The sequence below is a fragment of the Dysidea avara genome, chromosome 6, assembly GCF_963678975.1.
Source record: "Dysidea avara chromosome 6, odDysAvar1.4, whole genome shotgun sequence".
Taxonomy (NCBI): domain Eukaryota; kingdom Metazoa; phylum Porifera; class Demospongiae; order Dictyoceratida; family Dysideidae; genus Dysidea; species Dysidea avara.
The window spans coordinates 18,645,617-18,667,248 of record NC_089277.1 but is presented as its reverse complement, the minus strand read 5'-3'; the positions used below and the strand labels follow the sequence as shown (position 1 = coordinate 18,667,248).

The following is a 21,632-nucleotide window of genomic DNA, read 5'->3' as shown; positions in this document are numbered from 1 at the left end:
TTTATTGTATATTACGGTGAGTTATACCAACCCTATACAGTCTTGCTATTTTCTCCTGTGAAACAACTACTCAAGCTTTCATGATTACAGTGCTCTTTCTATTAACTGAACTCATGGGGCCCTGAGGGTGTTCAGATAATCTAAAAGTTCAGATAACAGAATCCTATTCATTTATACAGAGCCCTGTTCAAATACTCCAATAGAACACACACTTTCGACAAAAAATCTACTAGAACTGTCACTTCCATAGTTCGAATAACCGAATATTCTGATAATCGTAGCGATAATAAAATATCTGACAATGCTGCTCATTATCTTGGTTATCATGATACTTGTATAAACCTCAATACAGCACCTAGTAAATTTACTCTAAGCCAGCACTAGTCACAACATAAACCTCCATCAAGAACATTGTCACAAAAAATGGTGATACATGACTGTTATTCATGTATTGTAGATTAGTTTTCTATAGTATACAGAAATTTATTATTATCACAATAACACAATAATGATAATTACATTGATACCTATCTCAATAATCGCACCAGCCCTAAATAATTGATGGCTGGGTAATCAATGGACCATTGCATGTACACTAGTCTGAGTTATTTTAAATTCCCAGTCCCACATATGTATCACATAATAAGAAGGGCTACATATGTTAGGTCACTTATTGTTAAATATTTTAGATTTAAGAAAGATAACCTATATAGACCAATGTGGGTAAGTGGCTCATTATTTCTTACATGTTGTGTTAAAGTAAGCAAGAATGCTCTATTAAAGTATCTTGATCTTAAGAAGTGAAAGGCTAAATTCCCTTTCCATGCGCTTTCAATTCACCTGTTATAAGCAAAAGAAGCTTCAATGGTGCTAAGATACTTGTTGGTGTCCTCCTGTAGTTCAGCTTTTCCTTCTACTTCCTGTAAACATGTACACACATAAGTGTATAGAGTGACAAGATCTCTACAACAATTTTCTGTGATACTACCACAGATGCTTATGCATATGAGAAAGATTGCTAGAGGAAAATGTATATGACAAATCTACATAAATTATTTGCCAAAACTATCACAGTAATTTCAAATTAAGGTTTCTCTACTAAAGCTTCTTGTGTATGGTAGTCAAATGGAACGCATGAATGTTATAAGCACTGCTCTGGTTCCATTATAAGCATTATAGTACAACTATATGTTATGCATGTATGTGTTAATACTTGCTCCATATTTCCAGTATCAATACCTTTTTCCCAATCTACAATATATGTGTACATTATATGTGTATGAAAAGATAAGCTAGCAGTGATACGTTGCCATGAAATAATTATGTAAACAAAATTGTCACTGTTCGCATGCACGCACCATTGAAGTTGACTATTCACTAATACTTGTGAATAAAACGGGTGCCATGTCTTTTAATTAGGTAGTTTTAAATTGCTACCTGGACCTTCACCCACTGTATGAGACATGGACAGTATGCAAATGCATGGTAATTGGGTAGTGTGACTGCCATGCCATAACAATCTGCCAACTGCTAGTTGGGCAGTTGGCATGTGAGACGCCAACTGTCCACACACACACACACACATGCTCACTCACTCACTCACTCACTCACTCACTCACACAAATACCCACGCACACACACACACACACACACACACACACACACACACACACACACACACACACACACACACATTAGTATCAATTTGTACAGTGGGTCGGGCTAAGTTGCAAGCATTCTATACATTTTAGCATATAACACACCTCATCAATTGATTCACCTTCTTCCACTATTTCAGAAGAGTCACCTGCAAAGTCAAAAGACTATATACAGCATGGCAGAAAACTTAATAAGAGCTATTTCAATCCTCCTTTTAAAAAATGCAATACTGGTATTGAAACATGTTGGTTCAGTTGTAAATCTAAGTAAATCAAAAACATTGTTTTTAAAATGTGGCTGTGCAGTAACTTTTTAAAGCACTATATATAGCTCCCCCACTAGTTCATCAATACGGCTTCATTTTGTAACATGATTGCTGATTTAAGATGTAAAATCTTACAAGCTCAAATCTTTAACTGTTTGATAGTTGTTGCCTATAGGATACAATTTATTACTTCTAACTGTTGTACCTGGTTTTTCATCACTTAATCAAAAAGGAATTAATGAATAGACTATTCATTAATTCTTTTTTTGATTAATATATAGGTATATTTTTATGGTGCCGTAGAGTCGGGTTGTTAAGCACATGAGCTTATAATTTTTGGAGAAAATTTTTGTAAAAATAATACCATCTGTTAGGCGCATACGCCTAATTAACAATTATGGTGTATTTAAGACTGAATCACTATGTTGTAATAGAGTAGTTCGTAGTCACCACGCCAGTGTATAAGAATATTTGACTCCATTTCTGGGTGAAATCCTTTGTGATGACAAGAATTATCACAATCCAGAAGGCTGAATTGCTGTATACATAGCGGGAGACGTAAGCATTCGAGGAGAGATTACTTTTCCAGTATTCTTCCCGTGTGTAGCTTTGTCGCATGTAAGCCTCGTATTGGGCCATATGTGCTTATCAGCCATGGTTAATCACAAGAAATATGTATGCGCTTAACAAATAATATGCGCTTAATAGACACATGTGCTTAACAATCCGACTAGACAGTAGTGCAACATTAGAAGACAGTCCCTGATAGACTTTTTCTGTTTCATTGAGTTGGTTCAAATAGAACACAGTAGAAAAAAAACTTACCCCAGAATAATGTATCAAAATGTCCCTCGGAAGAAAGTTTGGGTGGTACATCAATAAAAGGTTCACTACTCACAGGAATGCTTGCTTCATCTAGGACAAACAGTAAGAAACAAGTATATCATATCTTATAACATTTTTATAATCGTTTAGGAAATTGCTTTAAACATGTTCCAACTAAGTAAGAAGCCAACATTTTATATGGCAAGTTTCTCTCAAAACCCAACAAATTTTATGTGATGTACATTTATCCTTGTGTAGGAAGCATGGTTCCTACACGTGTGCTATATTAAGAAATTTTGTAGGAAATATTCCCACACTGTTTAATTTTGCATGAAAGATTCCTTCCTACACATGACACAATGTGTAGGACATTTTAATGCTGTGTAGAAAATTCCTACATTTTTAGGAACAGTTTTTACACTTGTAGGAATGATTTCTACACTTGTAGGAATACCGCAAAAAAATGTCTTACACTTTGTGCCATGTGTAGGAATGTTTCTTACAAAATTCAACAGTGTGCACATGGGAATATTTCCTACAAAATTCCACATTAAAGTTCTACACATGTAGGAACCATGATCCTACACAAGTGTAAACTTCCTTCCTGCACTTACTCCAAAATTATGATTTCTTATTTAATTTGGAATATATTTTTAATGAGATATATATTACTTTGCGTGGGAGGATCAAAGTGCTGGAGAGTACTTTATTAGTCAAAAAGTAGCAAGGCTTCTTTGTGATTAATTATATGTGGTGAATACAGTATACAGCTATGTATCAACATGTAAGTTTGACGCTTCAAGAGATGACAAAATTGCCCTCCTGAAGGATGGCTTGTCACCTGACTCCCTAAGGTAAAAATTTTAAAAGGCGGTTACTGATGACCAATCTGCTGCTTGCAAAATATCTGCTGTTGTTGTTGTTGCAGCTTTTGAACTTGAGCTCTACCGTTGAATACGTAAACGTATACTAAGTAACTTATGCATAAACAACATAGTTGTGAAAAGTACTTACAAATAAACAGCTAGTGTTATCACATGTATTACACTTAAAACTACTACAGTAATCCTATTTGCTAGTTCTAAGGCTAGAAACAGATTAATATAATGGCCTAACAGCTGAGAACTGAAACAGTTCAAATACTCAAAATCAATGAACGCACTTGAAGAAGATGACAAAGAAAGAACTAAAGTATGTGTATACAAAATTACAATATTCAGGAGGTGTCTCAAAACTCACTCAGCTTCACCTCATGCACAGATATGCTGTATTAGTCTCTTGACCCTCTCCCTTACACTGTATTTTTGCACACATGATACATTTTGCTGGCAGTTTTGTACTAACAAGGTAATTACACACTTGTTAGCTCTTGCTAAACTTGCATTTGAATATAGCAACCAGTTAGTTAATTGTATGCCAAAAAATAACTTGACAACATACCACACGAGACCCTGATACATACCTGAGCATACAAAAACCGCTTAGAATATGCATAGCAATATGCATGCAATTATACGTGTAAATCGCGTAAATAAAAGTGTATGCAGACAGAACAAAGAGTTTGCATTACTGTAGGCAGCAATCTCATCATCCAACGTTTTCCACCTTTCATTAGTGTCTACTGGTTCTAAGTCTAAGTATCCTCTGCTCCTATCTTGCTCTGAGACTTGATGTTGTTCTGTTGCAAACCAGCCAGAAGTATCTGTATGAGATAAATATATGTGACCGGATTTGCATGTCTTTTCCACACATTTAACATGTGAGCAAACAAAATGTTACAACAGTTGACTCCTTACACTTATATTATTAAACTGCTTTGTTGTATCAAAATATAATACACACTTGTAGGTGTATGTATTATTTTAATTTCTATTTTATAGTGCATGATGCAATTCTCACTACATATTACCATGTCACACTTGCAGCATACAGGTTTATAATATAACATACACATAGCTACTGAATATATTCTATAAGAACAGAATCTGTCATATACTCTAATACAGAAAAGTCACTTTTCTCCTTAACAGCAAGAGTTTTTCGTCTAAAGGTCTCTACTCCCTATATATGTAACGACAACAAGTACAATTATAAATTTATTTTATATTGCAAATCTTCACTGATAGCAAATTTCACTCAAATACATTGTACTGTAATATGATACGGCATGCAAGTGTATGTTGGTAAGCACCATAAATACACAGTACACAACAGTTCTCTATACGTAGTTTTGTATCATACAGTTGAATCAGTGAAGCGTTGCTTTACCATGTTTGCTAAGTGACCTCCTTTTTGGTTCAGAAACTAATAAACTCTTAGAAGAAGACCATCTTGCTGATTTTCTCTGTCCCATTTTCCTCACTGGAACATCTCCATCACTAGCATGTGAGCCTGTTTGATCTAAAGCCACTGAATCTTCCTGTATAATAATTTGTACATTGTGCAATATGTATAAGATGTCGTCAAAAACATTAAAACTGTACAACAATTTCAACATGTACAACATATTGAATGCAAGCCTAACAGGAACTATATTTAGTGTACTTATAAGTCTGGCATGGCACAATATAGTGCCTGTGCTCTTTAGAGTGTGGACAGGAAAGAAGCATCACTCCATGTGCAAGTGATGCTCTATACCTTGTGAGAGGTCAAATAGGCTAGTTTTTTCACCACCTTTTAACGTAATAAGTTTGAATCAAAGCACACGATAAATATTCTCACACATAACCACCACTTTGGATGTTTAATAATTTTTGAAAGCAATACAATGGAAAATTGAGATATCAGTAAATGTCAAATATATTAGGTACTTGTGCATTCTTACGTACTTTGAACTGGAGCCTTCCAGCATCACTAACAGCTGATGCACCAAGACTTTCTTTATACTTTTTCTTCGGCTTAGGGGGTGCTACACAATAACATCATACATTGTAAATCACACACGCGCACGCATGCACATGTACATACGCACACATGCATGCACACACAATAGTTGTAACACTACCATACCACGTATTGAGTAATTTGCCTAAAATGTGTGGATATATAATTATAGTAAAATGTGTGTAATACCTGGGGACAAGGAATGCACCACTATGTGTTGTGATTCTAAGTATACTACACATTCTTGTCAGGCAAAAACACATTAATTCGTATTTGATCTCTGATGTGTACTTATCCAAAAAGTAAAATTCCACATTAGCTGGAAATATTCATATATGTAAGTACAACATACACTGCACATGTACACTGTATACCTCCTCCTAGTCTCAGTACCATGTGAACAGTATCACCTGACTGCATTTTATAATCAGCTAAAGTGCGCAAATCTGTTAGCAGTTTTCCACCAAACAACAGATATAGCTGGTCAGGTGGAATGTGTTCTGTTTTCTGTAACCTGGCCTTCAGGTCTGCAATGGTTGCTCTGGGTGGCAAGTCTCTAGTGATTGTTTGACCAGTTAATGTCTTGATAACGAGAGTAAGACGTCCTGTAAGAGTGTTTGACTTGTTAATTAGGAGCATGTCTCAATACAAAAAAAAAATCTCTCAAATAGCTAGTAACAAAAACGGCATTAGCAGCAATGACAGGTTCCCATTCCATGTACATGTTCTGTACACACATAAATGTGCCAGTGTCCTACACAATACAAGAATCAAGCTGTGTGCTGTTTGTTTTGTTTTGTATACCTACCAAATTTTAGTTGTACGTATCTAACTAGACAACCAATTCACAATTGAAATGTTGATGCTATATGTTTGCATGGTATGGTCAATGGTCATTAAAAAGATAAGTGTGCATACAAGATATATGTATATGTATATATGCATATTTATCACAGTAATACTATACATTGCACCTGCTTTCTGAGCTTCATCAATTTTATCATGAACATTTCTGAAACAAATAACAATTAGGTTAATGGTGCGCTGCAATTTGAATACCGAATACGTATCCATTTTGCGCAAACAATTGTCGGTTAATAATTATTCAACTGTTCATATAATTAATCACATGTTACAAAACAATGCACCTTCATAATACAAATACCCATGCACAAACTCAATTGTCTCATAGTATTTCTTATGTAAATTCTTTAGCATTCAAAGTTACACTTTATCTTTCTTTTGAGATTGTCAAACACACCATTCAAGTTGAAAAACTTTATTAGTTCTTCCAACATACAAGGCCAATGCAAATATCTTGAATCATACCTAGGTAATCACAAAGCCACGATACTAATGTACATTGTGGCCCAAACTGAAATATCAAAAAAACCTAAATACATAGTAGTGGTTAGGCCATACCTACATACTTGAAAAGTTGTTGCTCGGACCCGCAACTCAATTTTAATCATAAATAGAAAAAATCTGACATGTGAATTTAATTTCTAGCTGTTGCAAAATGATCATGATGCTCTAATAGAACAGTCACTGAGCACACTATAGTTACATACATCTGTCTAGGCCAGTGCCCCACCCTCTGACGAAGGAAACCTATGCTATGCCAAAACTTCAGTATTTAGTGTGCTATATAGTTATATATCCTTCAATGGCTTGTAATTTGATTTGACTGCAGACAGTGCAGTGCAGTATAAATTTTTTTTTTCCATTTATTATCCGACCTACCAACCGGCCTATTTGGCTTGCAACAAGATCTGAACAACAACTTTTCAAATGGGAATGGCCTTAATTATAAAATAGAAGTCATTAGGATGTTGTGGCATCAGTGTAAACCGTCAGTAGGAGTAACTGAGTACAAATACTTTTTTCCTTGCCACTTACTAAATGTGTACCTTTCCTGTTTATTTGTGGAACAGTATCCATTCAAAGGCATTAGGGTCATTCTATGTCAAATCACCAAGGAATTGTAGGGTCACTTCTCGGATTTTGACGACACTTGGTGTGTTTGTAGTACCTATGGTGCTCATCACTCATACCAATTTTTAGCCTCATACACCACATAGTTTCTGATTTATGTCCACAAATATTTTGAATATTTCATGAAAAATTAGTTCATCTTGAGTTACAAAATCAACTGTAGCTCACCACTGTGTTAATATTTTAAAATAAAAATTTCAGCGATTAAAGACTGTTAATTGATCTTTCGAGTAATCCATGAACTATGGGATATCAATTTAATTAAGGTTCAAAAAGGCTCCATTGAAAACTTTAATCCTTAATATTTCAAACGGTGGAGCTTCAAATTCTTTTAATTTTTTAGTAAATGATAATTAGGTTATGGTCTATTGTTGGTAAAAGTTTTGTGGTGGGGCCACAATGGGTTCAAGAGATATAATTAAATATGTTGTGGTATGTAGTGGAATTTTGTATTCTATTATTGCTATATGAGAGTGTACACCTCTAATAACCACTCCTGATAAAGCCATGCCAACTTTGTCTTACACGATGAAGGTGTCCAAGTACAGTGCAATCTGTATTAGTGACCACCTGTATTGAAAGACCACCTTTGTACTGCAATTTATTTAGTTGGATTTACTGTATGGGTAATTCCATATCAGTTCACCACAGTTTTGCACATGACCTCCTCAGAATTGGATGAAATTCGGTGTGTGGGTAGCCCAAGTGGTCATATTTGTCCTTTCACCCATTGCCTGTATAGCTTCTCAGAAATAGCTTATTAAGTATTCTATTTTTTTGCTATACTTGTGACGATTCAAAGCATCATAACTTGGGTGTTTTTAAAATGAATTGCACCACTTTAAAGCTCAAAAGAATAAGCTTTTGTTTGGTATATTTAATTTGATGAAGTTGATAATTAGCCATGTCTCCTAATCTTTGGTCTACCAAAACATGCTGATTAGAATTTACTTGTCAGACATTCACCTATTAGTTGCAAAAGTTTCAGCGTGGGGTCTCTATGGGATTATGAGATAGGTAGCTAGCGGTGTTTACAGTACTATAGCAGATATCCCCATGTAGTATTGCACACCTCGAAGTCCATTCTGCTGATTTAGGCTTGCAGACACACAAGACTCTTTTGATTCAACTGCAAGTTAAATTTATGCATATATAAACAAGTTTAGACAAAGGCATGTAATACAAGTTTGTTACTGTGGTGATACAGTGTGATGCTGTTAGGTAGCAAAAGTCATTTCGTTTTGTCAGAGTTATGAGAGTACACATGACCACTTCTTGTCCTTGGGTCTATGAGAGAATGTCATCCATTGGTGTAGTGTGGATATTCTGGGGCTCTGGATACTTGAACGAGTTTGATGGACAGAAACATCAGTTTCACTTCCTTAGTGTCACTGCAAACTTCAAGCACACAAGCTAACCACAATTCTCTTCATGTGTATACAAGTGACAAATTCAGCAATCAATTCTGGTGGAACTCTCTCTTTCCTGAAAACATCAGATTATGAGTAAAATTTTATTTCCACTCTGCTATCTGAAATTGGCACAAAAGAGTACAGTTTTCTCGTACCAGGGATTGTACGTGAGAGTTGAAAGCAATGTCCCTGTTCTCTCGAATAATCTTCATTGCTACCATACCCAAAGTAAGTAGCAGGTATGTTACTACATGTTCAATTGAACAACTGACGTGGTGTCATTAGCTGGTCATTGTGCTGCCTTTGCAAGCTATATAAGCTGGCTGTATTTGAAAACTATGCAACTAAATAAATATCAGCACACAGGTGGTCTTTCAATACAGGTGGTCACTAACACAGGTTGCACTATACTTGGACACCTTCATTGTGTAAGACAAAGTTGGCATGGCCTTATCAGGAGTGGTTATTAGAGGTGTACACTCTCATATAGCAATAATAGAATACAAAATTCCACTACATACCACAACATATTTAATTATATCTCTTGAACCCATTGTGGCCCCACCACAAAACTTTAACCAGCAATAGACCATAACCTAATTATCAGTTTCTAAAAAATTCAAAGAATTTGGAGCAGCACTTTTTGAAATATTAAGGATTATAGTTTTTAATGGAGCCTTTTTGAACCTTAATTAAATTGATACCCCATAGTTTATGGATTACTTGAAAGATAAATTAACAGTCTTTAATCGCTGAAATTTTTATTTTAAAATATTAACACAGTGGTGAGCTACAGTTGATTCTGTAACTCAAGACGGTCCAATTGTTCATGAAATATTCAAAATATTTGTGGTCATATATCAGAAACTATGCAGTATATGAGGCTAAAAATTGGTATGGATGATGAGCACCATAGGTACTACAAACACACCAAGTTTCGTAAAAATCCAAGAGGTGATCCTACAATTCCTCGGTGATTTGACATGGAATGACCCATTACCTATAACTTTAAAATATAGATTTTGTCTATACCACAGGGTCCTGCTGATAATAAACCTGTACAGAACATGCATAGAAAAACCTATACAACCTTCTCAGAGATGTGTGACACCAAAAAGGACCTTACAGAAGGCTAATGGTACTGTGAGTTGAATAATTATATTTGTGGCATTTATACATACGTTGCACATGAAGCCTTCGGGAAAACCTTTTGCAGATGGGCCCACACACGCACACACACACACACACACACACACACACACACACACACACACACACACACACACACACACACACACACACACACACACGTACATATGTAAAAGCATACATGCCAGCATACGAAATAGGAAAGCAATTTCAGGACCATAGTCAATTGCACAGGCTAGGTGTAGGCCCACCTGGCTTTAAAGCAGTAAATATACTTAATGACAAATATAGATAAGTGGTTACATTGTACGTACTTTGAAAATGTACTGGCCATTTCACTGGCGCTCTCTAATGACAGCTCACTGACATAGTCCTCTACTACAGCTCTACCCTTATCATACTCTTCAATATCAACATAATATGTCACCATTGCCTCCACTGCCTGTAGGGTAACAGACAACATGTTAACAAGTTATGTACATGTAAAAGTTCATACACGCACACGCACACACACACACACACTAGAACCTTAATATGTAACTGCATAATACTAACTCTGGATTTCTCCATATGGGTTGCTTGTAAATGCTGTTTTGCTTCCTGCATTAGTTTATCAAAAGTTTCTTTCAACTTTGCTCCAGTACCAAATGAATCAGGATCACTACTAACACTCTCTGTAAATGTCATCAAGTGTAGCTCAGTCTCCTACAATATATATAAACAGACACAATGCCATCAATATCTTAGAATTACATGTATTTGATTATTCACCTTGGATAAGTCCTTAGACTGATCAACCTCCCAACCGATGTATTGTAATGTATCAACATTCTCTTTGTCAACTAGTTCTGCTATAGAAGGTCCTTTTGATTGTTCAAACTTCTCATCCTGTCAACAAGTGTCAATTGGCAATACAGTTACTGGTAATAATAGTTCACACCTTCTCTCTCTTCTCAATGGCTACAAAGCTAGTGAACTGGGACACAATGGAGTATTCCTTACTGATGTTGATGATGTAAGACTTGCGGTCACGTTTGATGATCTGCATGTGTACAGCATGTGATATCCCACAAATTGTGCACACAGACAGAACACATTACAAAGCATACACAGTACATATTTGGCACCAACCTCGTGTTGGGTTCGGTCAGCATCAAGAGATCCATCTGTCCAGTCTCTGATGATAGCACGAGCAGTTAACTGATGTAAAACCTAATGATAAAACAATCGTTACATAAAATACCTAATTGTATTGTTGTTATAAGTGCAAAATTTAACATGATTCATACAAGCAATAGTATGTAAATACCTTCCCATGGGTAATTCCCATCTCTGATGTAGACACCATTGTCTCAACTTCTTTTCTACCAATTTTTGCCTTCAATGTGGTCTGTAATGATTTATAAATTCAAAACCATTTTGCGCACTATATACACTACAAACACACACTACACACGCACACACGCACGCACACACACACACACACACACACACACACACTACACACACACACACACACACCTGAAGACAGTGAGGTACAAACCCATAGACCACTTGACGTGATCCACTAAACAGTGACACTATCTCCTGAGGTGCCTGTATGATGAAACAACACATGGTTATCACACACAGTGTGATGCTATTCATGTATACTTCAAATAATAATAGCTATAGAATTTATCTGAATAATTCTACAACAGCTTTGACTCTATTGATTTATTATTACAGTAAGCACACACCTTATTCTACTACAGTTTAAACCAGCTAAAGACATACAGTAGTATTCAAGCAACACATACACAACTTCAACCAGATAATTAATATTTTAAAACACTTGAGCCAATGGACAAATGTTGGTTATCAACACTTCTCCATATATTAGCACCAAGTGATCATTCTGTTAGGGTAGTTAATGATTTACCAGAGTATGCATAGTGTGTAGACAGCCACCCCATTTACTCTGTGTTGAGTATATCATCAATCATATTATACATGTGGTTATTTAAAGCATACAAAATAACAGTGAACTGTTGAACAGTTTAAATATTAAAACCCACAATCACTTCCTTTATGTGTTATTATATAAGAGCAGCCAATGCATAAAGTTAGGAGTTAATATAGAACCATGGCATTCTACTTTGAACAACATTTACTGTAATTTTTGCAAAAGGTCTTTAAATAAACATTCTATGCATACTGCATGTTACTAAGTTTAAAGGCTAGAGCTGTGTAGACTGTCTGGTCATCGGGTCATATGCTTTTCCCACACAAACAAAATACCTCACAATCACATAAAAGTTGCTATTGTATCTCCTAATTAAGTGTTACCACTCGATGTCACAGAAGTGGTGTAGTATAATTATCATAAGATAGTATTGTATATTAGGGATCATGGAGGTTTGGAATTTTCTGGCCAAAAATATCACTCAAAAACCAGCTTCACAATACCATCCTGGCACCTTGGCAGTATTGGATAGGTACAAACAATCCCAGAAGTGCCTTCAGTATGACCCTAAATGCTTACTACAAAAAAAATTTATTCAATGGAACTTTCTACCATGTGACTGACTGACTGTCTGCCTGCCTGCCTGCTTGACTGCCCGCCTACCTGCCTTCAGACAAGCACAACTCGATATGGCTAAGGCTTGATTTTTCACTGTTCAACATTGTTTCAGCCCAACAAGTTCCTATTTGGCAGACATATATAAGAGTGTGCAGGCATGAAAAATGTCGGGTAACATTTTGCTGGCAGGCAGAAAATATTCTCTTCAGCAGAATTGTCTTGTATACTAAAGCTTCTTGCATCATTACATGCACCAACTGTTTTGATTGACTTTAACCTGTCACAACCCTCGCACTATCAACAGAAAAGGTGATGAATTCTTATGCACACACAGAAAAAAGAACAGGTGACTTAATTACCTGGACCCACACAACAAACTATAGCATAGTGTAACATTTCCTTGACCTTCCTGTCAGCCTGCCACTGTCGCAAGGCTAAAGGCTAAACAATGCATTGTAAGGCCACAAATTCAGCCACAATAACAGACTCATGTGGCATGTGCCTTTTTGGTACAATGCAATGGCATTGAACAGATGTAGGGACCCACCAATTATGTTTCTATTTTACCTATTATGCTTTTGAGCAGTGCTCAAAAAAATTGCCTATCATGCTCAAAATTAATGCCTCAGTTCCTACTGTATGTTATAAATGTCCACTTTATGGGTAATTAATAAGTGGCTGAAGTAGAGACTATCAATCTTTGCTGGTTAAAATGATCAACTTACTCTAATAAAACAGTCAGCTGCCTGATTGTTTTTTTATTAAAGTTACTGACTGTTCTATTAGAGTATATCGGTCTTTTTTCTGTGATTTGTATTTTGACAAGCAAGGATTTATAGCATGGTACAAGTATTCTTCCTATGGATGATATCTACAATGATGAAATTTGATATTCAACATCATAATTGACAAATGGCCACGTTAGTGTGTGGGCTTCAGAGACTTTGGCACACAGTATTCAAAATGAGTGTTGTCCATAGGCGGTGGAGACGAGGGGGCCAGGGGGGCCCCCCACTTTTTGGGACACTGTTTGCAAGAAAAGATCGAGATACTCTAATAGAACAGTCAGGATCTGGATACTCTAATAGAGCAGTCACAGTATTCAGAGAAGCAGTGTAGCAAATTACTTAGCTACATGTGTGTATAGTTATAAATAAGGAGATATAATTGGTGGAGAGCAGCTATTGTCAGCAGGCTGCAGTTGTGACCTTTTTTTGTGGTCTTCAACTTACAGCTGGCCTGGCCCCCTCACAATTTGGCCTGCTCCACCGCCCCTGGTGTTGTCTGTAGTTTTTTACACATAAATCCACTAGATAATAAGGTAAGAAGTAGTACACGCACCGTGACGGTGCAAAACATGCTCCAACAAGGATCGCAGACCAAAATTTTTAATTCAGACACAAATAGGCTTATTTATATACTATACGCCTCACCTTCGACCTTATTCATATTCATAAACACTACCATATGGAAACACTATCTCGCCCAATACCTCCCTGTACAAAGTCCCCACACTACGGTGACCATTTTGTTTTGTGACATCATAGATAATAAACAAAAAACATAATCGCCATGTCAAGAAATGTCATTGTGGATGTTGCTCATTATGCTAGGTAGAGATTACCCACATAGCTATGTTACCATCACTCATATAAGTTCTCTACTTTTTAATTACTAAAACCCAACTTCATTTTCAAACTAAATATTTTAAATTACACTATATGTACTACACCAACACATATACTTTTTCTCTACTCCAAATACTGTAAATCACTACCTGGAGTGGTTTAGGAGCATTTTCATCAAACTGTTGCCACATCACCTTCACTGAAGTGAGAGCTGGTTCAAATGCCTTGTTCAGTTGTGACTTTACCTGAGTATGTCCAGAAATATGTGATAATGCAATACCTATACACTGCACCACACACACGCACACACAGACACACAGAGACAAACAGACACACAGACACACAGACACACAGACACACACACACACACACACACACACACACACACACACACACTTTTCTTTGCCATTTTGACTTGGTCTTAGGATCAAAGAATTCTTCATATCCTGCACCAACTCTAGCCATGGACTTCAGGAAGTGACGATTAGCAGTTTTCCTACACAAACTCACACTCAAACACTAGTAGTTACACATCACAAACTTACCCTACTCCAAAAGTGAACACCCTGGTGGTGTGTATTGCTTGTCTGATGGCCTGTAGTGTTGGCTGTTCTTCTGTCATATGTCCATCAGTCACAAGGAACAAATTACGAGGAGGGAGAGTGGACGAGTCTGCACCACTTCCACTGGATAATAGCAGTAGTGACCTCAATGGTCTCCACACATCTGTACTACCCATAGTAGCTGTAGCATCCTACAAGTATTGTATTGGATATGTAGACATGTGTACTATATGTACCTGTATGTAGTTAGTGGCAGCTGTAACAGTCTCTTTACTCTTTGGCTGACAGGAAGGAAACAGCTCATCATAAGCTGGAAATATAATACATACACACGTAACTCACTACTAATATTGTTACTCTCATTATGCATTGTTTACCTGCTCCAAAGGTGATCACATTAAAGAGACATTTTGGAGGCAAATGATGAAGTGTTAGTAGAAGAACTTTCTTTGCACTGACCAATGTCTCTCCCTACCATGCATGACAATAAATAAATAAGCTCCATCATTTCAACATAATATACAGTACACAGTTTGTACATGAGCAATATCATACAACACTTTCTGCGACAACTTTCTTGTAAACAAAACCCATAATTTAAGGATGGCAATTACAACTTTATAAATTTTCAGTGTGAGAGATGATATATGCATACACATGTTAGTACCTTCATGGAGTTAGAGCAGTCAAGACAAAAGATGATCTCATTATCCACGATGGACTCAGCCTCAAATTCAGGATAAAATGTCAGCATACACGCCTAGTGATGACTAGTAGTTAAAACTTGATAGGAGGATCACATGATCTCACATGATGTGACTGATCATTCTCCTCCACCCACATTCTGGGGACGTGAATTTCTGCCAGTCCAACTAGTAGCTGAAATCCATCTCCTAATCCATCATCTCCTTCACACATCTCAACCACTGCTTTGGTGGCTGTTTTCTGTGGATAGAAGTGACATATGTACACAGTAGCATGGAAGCAACTTACATAGCAAAACTCAGAATTAATGAACAAACACATATACATACAAACTTGTACACAGATTAAAGAACAAATGACTGGTAAAATGTATCACATATTTGAAAACATAAAAGCATAATTATAAGTTTGTATATACTAGCATACTTTAATTCTTAGCTTATGAGTTGGTGATTCAATTGTTCTGATTTTGAATGGCATCTCCACAGCCACTTGAACACTAACATCACTAGAAGGAATATGACATGTGAAGACTGGATGGTGTACAAACAAACAAAAGTTGACTCATGCATTTGTTTACTCACCCTTGTTTAGTGACCTTGACTTTATCCACATCAGTCTATAGGAGATATGCATGTGATGTATACTAATGTATCACAACCTTGCCTTAGTATTAGTATTAAACTATGGACAACGTACAACCATTACAGGTAACTTAATAATAGGCCGAGGGCCTTTTAGTCTGTCCATATTCAATTTGATGCCAGTAATTATCTAAATTGTTCTTAAACTTATTTAAACTATCTGATGCCTTATATATTAAAATGTGTTAATAGACAGTACATAGACTACATACAATCAATTGGGGAATTAGCTCAAATGGTAGAGCGCCTGCTTCGCATGCAGGAGGTACTGGGATCGATACCCAGATTCTCCAAACTCCAACTTGCATTAACTTTTTTACTGTTGAGTTTTATCAACATCTATCTGATGCATCTACTGGTTATAAGTATATAACTACTCTATAACACTGTTTTTTTGGTGATTTTTTACAACATAAAAACACACAAAATAAACCTTTAGCTGTCTTTTACATAGGCTACCCATGGAAAGAAGACTATCTGTGCAGTGTACACTGTGCAGGTATGTAGGCTAGTGCAGACAAACCTGGTATCCCACAAGAGGTTGCATTATGCCTTATGAAGATGTAGGGATTCAAAGTCTTCCATGAACCTAACCATCTCACCCATTAAATGACACAAGTGCGCGCGCGTGCGCGCACACACCCACACACACACGCACGCACGCACGCACGCACGCACGCACACACACACACAAATACACACCTGTGTGGTAGTATCAAGAGCAGCATCCTTCTTCCATGGAGCTACAGATCCTGGTAGGCTGAACACAATATTCTCACCCTCCACCAACAACTCAGCAACATATGTTATCTTGATCAGGACACTAGCCCCAGGTGGGAGATTACCAACACTGACCGTGAACACATTCTATAGGGGTCAGGCAGATATGCATAGATTTTATGGACAGGTGCATCGAACACTTCGCTTCTTATGCATGCATGCATGTGCGCACACACGTATGCAAACACTAGATCATACTACACTGGTGCTGAAACGATTATTCGGTTATTTGACTATTCGGTCGGCATGACACTATTCGGTTGGCATGACACTATTTGATTTGTTAACACACTATTTGATTAATTGTTATCACTTTGTACACTGTATTCAGAAGGAATAGCCAGACTTGAAACTTAAATTTGTGAATGAAGTGATGTATCTGCTGTAAAAATTTTATTTTAGAAAAGATAGAACTAGCTTTTAGGCTTTGCTTTACCTTGCTCCCAAACAAAAGGTTTAAGTACTCATTCAATAGAAGTATAAGCTTAAAGAATAATTGAGTATTCGGTTGTTTTGTTCACAACCATTCGAATAGTAAAATTACTATTTGTTTCAACACTACACTACACTACACTACACACACAAACACACACACTACACTACACAACACAACACATACTGGAGTCTCTTCATCCATGAGGTAGGCTCCATGTCCCTGACTAATGGCCTCCCTGTACTCCTTGTGTGCTTGTTCCTTCTCCTTCACTTCACCAACAATGTGTTTACCATTGATGAATGCCTCAAACCCACACACTACAACACATACAACACTATATCATTGACTATGAAGTATACACACATACCAGCTGCCATGTCATCCAATGGGAACACATACTTGGCCTCAATTGGCTTCTTACTGAAGTTCTTATAAGCTTGTAACACTATCACCTATAGAACAATATGGAGTGTATGTGAGGAGATGTTGTGTTCACCTGAGCTGCCAGGTCAATCAGTTTAGCTTTAATATGTACTGACTGTAATGGGATATCTCCCCCCACCAGACCAGCTTCCACCTTGTTGAGGGGATCCTCTATGTCCTGTACATCACTCAGTGATACAGCTACAGTTCATGTGGGGAGGATAAGTGGGTAACCAGCAGTAACAAATATTCTCTGCATATGAGTAAGTGTGAGTGTGAGTGTGAGTGTGTGTGTGTGTGTGTGTGTGTGTGTATGTGTGTGCGTGTGTAGTGAATGTGCATTTGTAAACGCTAAAGTACAACACAACGCTTGCTATGGTGTAGTTCAAGTAACACACACCTTCAGCATTGACTGGTTCATCAACATCACTAGCTTCACTAACTGCTTCATCTCCAGTAACTGATAACTGATGATCAATAGGACCTGATGGTGATATGGCAATGTACATACTTTCATAAATAAGTGCGTAAACATGTTAGAACACCTTTTACATCTCCAGGCAAAGAGAATTCCACCAAATATCTACACAAAACACAGCAAATGTTTAATTGTATGCTGACATAAAAAGCAATACACACAGTATACATTTGAATGGATATGGAAATTAATCTACACAGTCTGTTTATTACTACATATATATGGCACTAGAGACCTGCAAGGAGGCTATATATAGAAAGCCTGTGAACCAGGGAATCAGTAACTTGAAATTACAAAAAATCCAGACCAGGTACTGTATGTATTTCTTTACCTTATTCTTTGTTGACTGGTGGAGTAGATAGCATACTCATCTCCCATAAACTCTGATGGTAACTCATCACTGGTCTTTAATCCATGAACACTGCTGTAACCTTTAGGAGCCTCTGTAACCCCCATCATCCTTGATGTGGTCTCCTGGAAAGATTGCAATAGACACAATAGCTATAGTCTGTAATGAACCTTCCTTGTATGGTAGAGTCTCTAAATGTAAAGCAGTCATTTTCCATGTATATGCATGTGCATGAGTGAATGTATGAATGCATTTGCAAGTCATACAGTATTCATACCAAGACATTTCCCAAGGCCACTTGGTTGACTAACATCAGACGACTACCACGAGTCTTCCCTGGTTTAGAATACTGTGATGAGACACTGTGAAGGACACTAATAACATCAGCTGATCACACTTCTCAATCACCTTGAAGTGGAAGCAAAATAGATCCCACTTCCCAACATTCCTGGATCAGTTCTTGTACCTCCAAAATCATCCACCACAATCTTGGGTAACAATAGTCCTCTGAGTGGTGAACAATATGGCAACTATAAGCACAAGTACAAATACATATACATATGTGTATACACAAACAAAACAGTCACATTTTAGTTACATGTTTCTGACTCCCTGTATTCACAGGCTCACAGGCCCCTAATGGGATAACATTCATAAAATAAAAAGAGCCTGCTTTACATCTGTACTTAAGTTGAGGGGCAGCCAAATCAATACTGTAAGCATGCATACAAGGATTTAACTTAAATCTAGTAACTTTAGAAAAATCTGCTTATGAAATTCCCACAGTGGAAAATCTTAACGAACACATAACCACTAGTGTGCTTTTTCTGGTATCAAAAAATGCATAACACATTCAATGTCTACAGGCAATGGGTATATGCACGTAACATGGCACCCAATCATTTCCAGGAATCTAGCACATCATTGCTTGCAGCGGGTGCACACTTAAATTGACATTAATCCAAATGTACACCTTGATAATATCCCAACAAAGTTTTTCACCTATAGTAGAGAAGGGTCAATATAGAGACTAGAGGATAGTAACATACTGATGAGGAATGGAACAATAACTGTTTGTTGTCTAACTGATGTGTGAAGTGACCATCCTCCACTGGTCGATGTACCCCATAAATGTTCTTCACTTCTATCAGTGATGAAGATGATCTGTGAAGGAAGAACAAAATATTATTAGCTAGCTAGTGCTTCAAATTTTTGCATACTTAATCATAAATGTTCTAATAGAGTTTTAAAACTAAATTACAACATGTATAGAAATTGATTAGTGTTATCCACTCACTTATCCTGACTGTCCAGTAGAAGTTGTCTGATGTACACAAACTCCTCGGAGGACTGGTCCAACACTGTCAGGTCACAACGTAGTGACCGATATTTGCTCTCCATGTTACTCCTTGTGGACCAGTTGGTACTCTCACCAATACTGACCACATCTCTAACCAACTAAAAGTATGGAATAGGTAGTGTTGGTAGTGACCACAGACACAAACACTCATAAATGCAAATCAACTACAGTTTACATAATAGTGCCTACTCAGTAAAACACTGGGAGACTTATATTCTAGAGTTCTAGAAATTAGTGCAAGCAGATCCTCCTACTATACTACTACACACACATACACACACACACACATACACACAGTACACTGCACACAAAAAAGCAAGCAAGCAAGCACACACACTCACTACCATACTCACACACTACACACACACGCACACGCACACGCACACACACACACACCTGGCAGAGATCTTGTTTCTCAGCTATCATCCTCTTTGTATCCAATACAGCCTTGTGTTTGTGTGGAATAGCAGAATAAAAGTCATTTCTTAGTTTCTGTAAGTTTCCATTTTTGTTAGCTCCATCAAGAATAAGTTTAATGGACAACAAAGCTGCCTCAGCCTTCTCAACCTCTTCCAATTTAATACGCTCCACTGGTACAGATAGTACATCATTGAGTTCTCCATTAGCCTCATTCCATATGTAGCCCACCAGATCAGAAATGTGTAATGGTAGCTCTTCACTTGCTCCAGTTGATGAACGGATATCCAACATCATCTGGAATAAGCACAACGTTATTCACTGCATGTATGTATGTATGTATGTATGTATGTATGTATGTATGTATGTATGTATGTATGTATGTATGTATGTATGTATGTATGTATGTATGTATGTATGTATGTATGTATGTATGTATGTATGTATGTATGTATGTATGTATGTATGTATGTATGTATGTATGTATGTATGTATGTATGTATGTATGTATGTATGTATGTATGTATGTATGTATGTATGTATGTATGTATGTATGTATGTATGTATGTATGTATGTATGTATGTATGTATGTATGTATGTATGTATGTATGTATGTATGTATGTATGTATGTATGTATGTATGTATGTATGTATGTATGTATGTATGTATGTATGTAGGTAGGTATATATGATATTACGCAACACTTTAAAGCAGCACTTGTTACTCCCATGTTGTATGTCATGTGTTCATATGTACATAAACACCTAAGCCAATGCTGCAAAGCTCTTCTTCATTACAACACCCTGTTTCATTGAGCTTGATTCACATACACATTGCATGTATAGGGTGTGGCACTGAAATATCTGTAAAACTTTGAAGATTGCCAGCCTGTACAACATTTTCAACATATCAACTCCCAGTTTAAGCCATATGTAGTAGCCATGTAATTAACATGTATAAGTTAATGCTTGAGGTGGGCAACATAACACAATTCGTTTATGTATGTAACTGGACATAATTGTTATTGTAAACCGTGACCTCAATTTTTGTGTAATTTGTATCTCTTCTTCCTTTACTGACAGTGACAGAGGAAGCA

The 21,632-nt window shown here is 36.9% G+C and overlaps 1 protein-coding gene and 1 non-coding gene across 9 annotated transcripts in view; one reads left to right on the top strand and one right to left on the bottom strand.

Moving 5' to 3' along the window:
- The window catches only part of LOC136258396 (protein mono-ADP-ribosyltransferase PARP4-like), a 44,361-nt gene that overhangs the window by 9,140 nt on the left and 13,589 nt on the right, over positions 1-21,632 (bottom strand). For 7 of the 8 annotated variants that reach the window (XM_066051711.1, XM_066051703.1, XM_066051707.1 and 4 more), the window contains exons 7-43: positions 20,514-20,831; positions 20,055-20,215; positions 19,807-19,921; positions 19,731-19,759; positions 19,166-19,264; positions 19,035-19,119; positions 18,740-18,882; positions 18,476-18,513; positions 18,331-18,414; positions 18,004-18,131; positions 17,875-17,959; positions 17,691-17,824; positions 16,994-17,158; positions 16,232-16,266; positions 16,074-16,155; positions 15,753-15,887; positions 15,610-15,702; positions 15,320-15,413; positions 15,179-15,252; positions 14,925-15,133; positions 14,776-14,875; positions 14,529-14,624; positions 11,710-11,784; positions 11,498-11,578; positions 11,320-11,400; positions 11,129-11,230; positions 10,960-11,076; positions 10,717-10,893; positions 10,503-10,630; positions 6,607-6,644; positions 6,007-6,237; positions 5,578-5,657; positions 5,018-5,168; positions 4,320-4,451; positions 2,750-2,839; positions 1,764-1,807; positions 841-920 (exon numbers count right to left, since the gene is read on the bottom strand). In XM_066051711.1, coding sequence (XP_065907783.1) covers positions 841-920; positions 1,764-1,807; positions 2,750-2,839; positions 4,320-4,451; positions 5,018-5,168; positions 5,578-5,657; positions 6,007-6,237; positions 6,607-6,644; positions 10,503-10,630; positions 10,717-10,893; positions 10,960-11,076; positions 11,129-11,230; positions 11,320-11,400; positions 11,498-11,578; positions 11,710-11,784; positions 14,529-14,624; positions 14,776-14,875; positions 14,925-15,133; positions 15,179-15,252; positions 15,320-15,413; positions 15,610-15,702; positions 15,753-15,887; positions 16,074-16,155; positions 16,232-16,266; positions 16,994-17,158; positions 17,691-17,824; positions 17,875-17,959; positions 18,004-18,131; positions 18,331-18,414; positions 18,476-18,513; positions 18,740-18,882; positions 19,035-19,119; positions 19,166-19,264; positions 19,731-19,759; positions 19,807-19,921; positions 20,055-20,215; positions 20,514-20,831 — 4,109 coding nt within the window. The remainder of the gene's footprint in view (positions 1-840; positions 921-1,763; positions 1,808-2,749; positions 2,840-4,319; positions 4,452-5,017; positions 5,169-5,577; positions 5,658-6,006; positions 6,238-6,606; positions 6,645-10,502; positions 10,631-10,716; positions 10,894-10,959; positions 11,077-11,128; positions 11,231-11,319; positions 11,401-11,497; positions 11,579-11,709; positions 11,785-14,528; positions 14,625-14,775; positions 14,876-14,924; positions 15,134-15,178; positions 15,253-15,319; positions 15,414-15,609; positions 15,703-15,752; positions 15,888-16,073; positions 16,156-16,231; positions 16,267-16,993; positions 17,159-17,690; positions 17,825-17,874; positions 17,960-18,003; positions 18,132-18,330; positions 18,415-18,475; positions 18,514-18,739; positions 18,883-19,034; positions 19,120-19,165; positions 19,265-19,730; positions 19,760-19,806; positions 19,922-20,054; positions 20,216-20,513; positions 20,832-21,632) is intronic. The other variant, XM_066051706.1, reaches the window with a different exon arrangement.
- On the top strand, positions 16,512-16,584 carry Trnaa-cgc (transfer RNA alanine (anticodon CGC)). Its single transcript has one exon. It is a non-coding gene; the product is annotated as a tRNA-Ala (tRNA).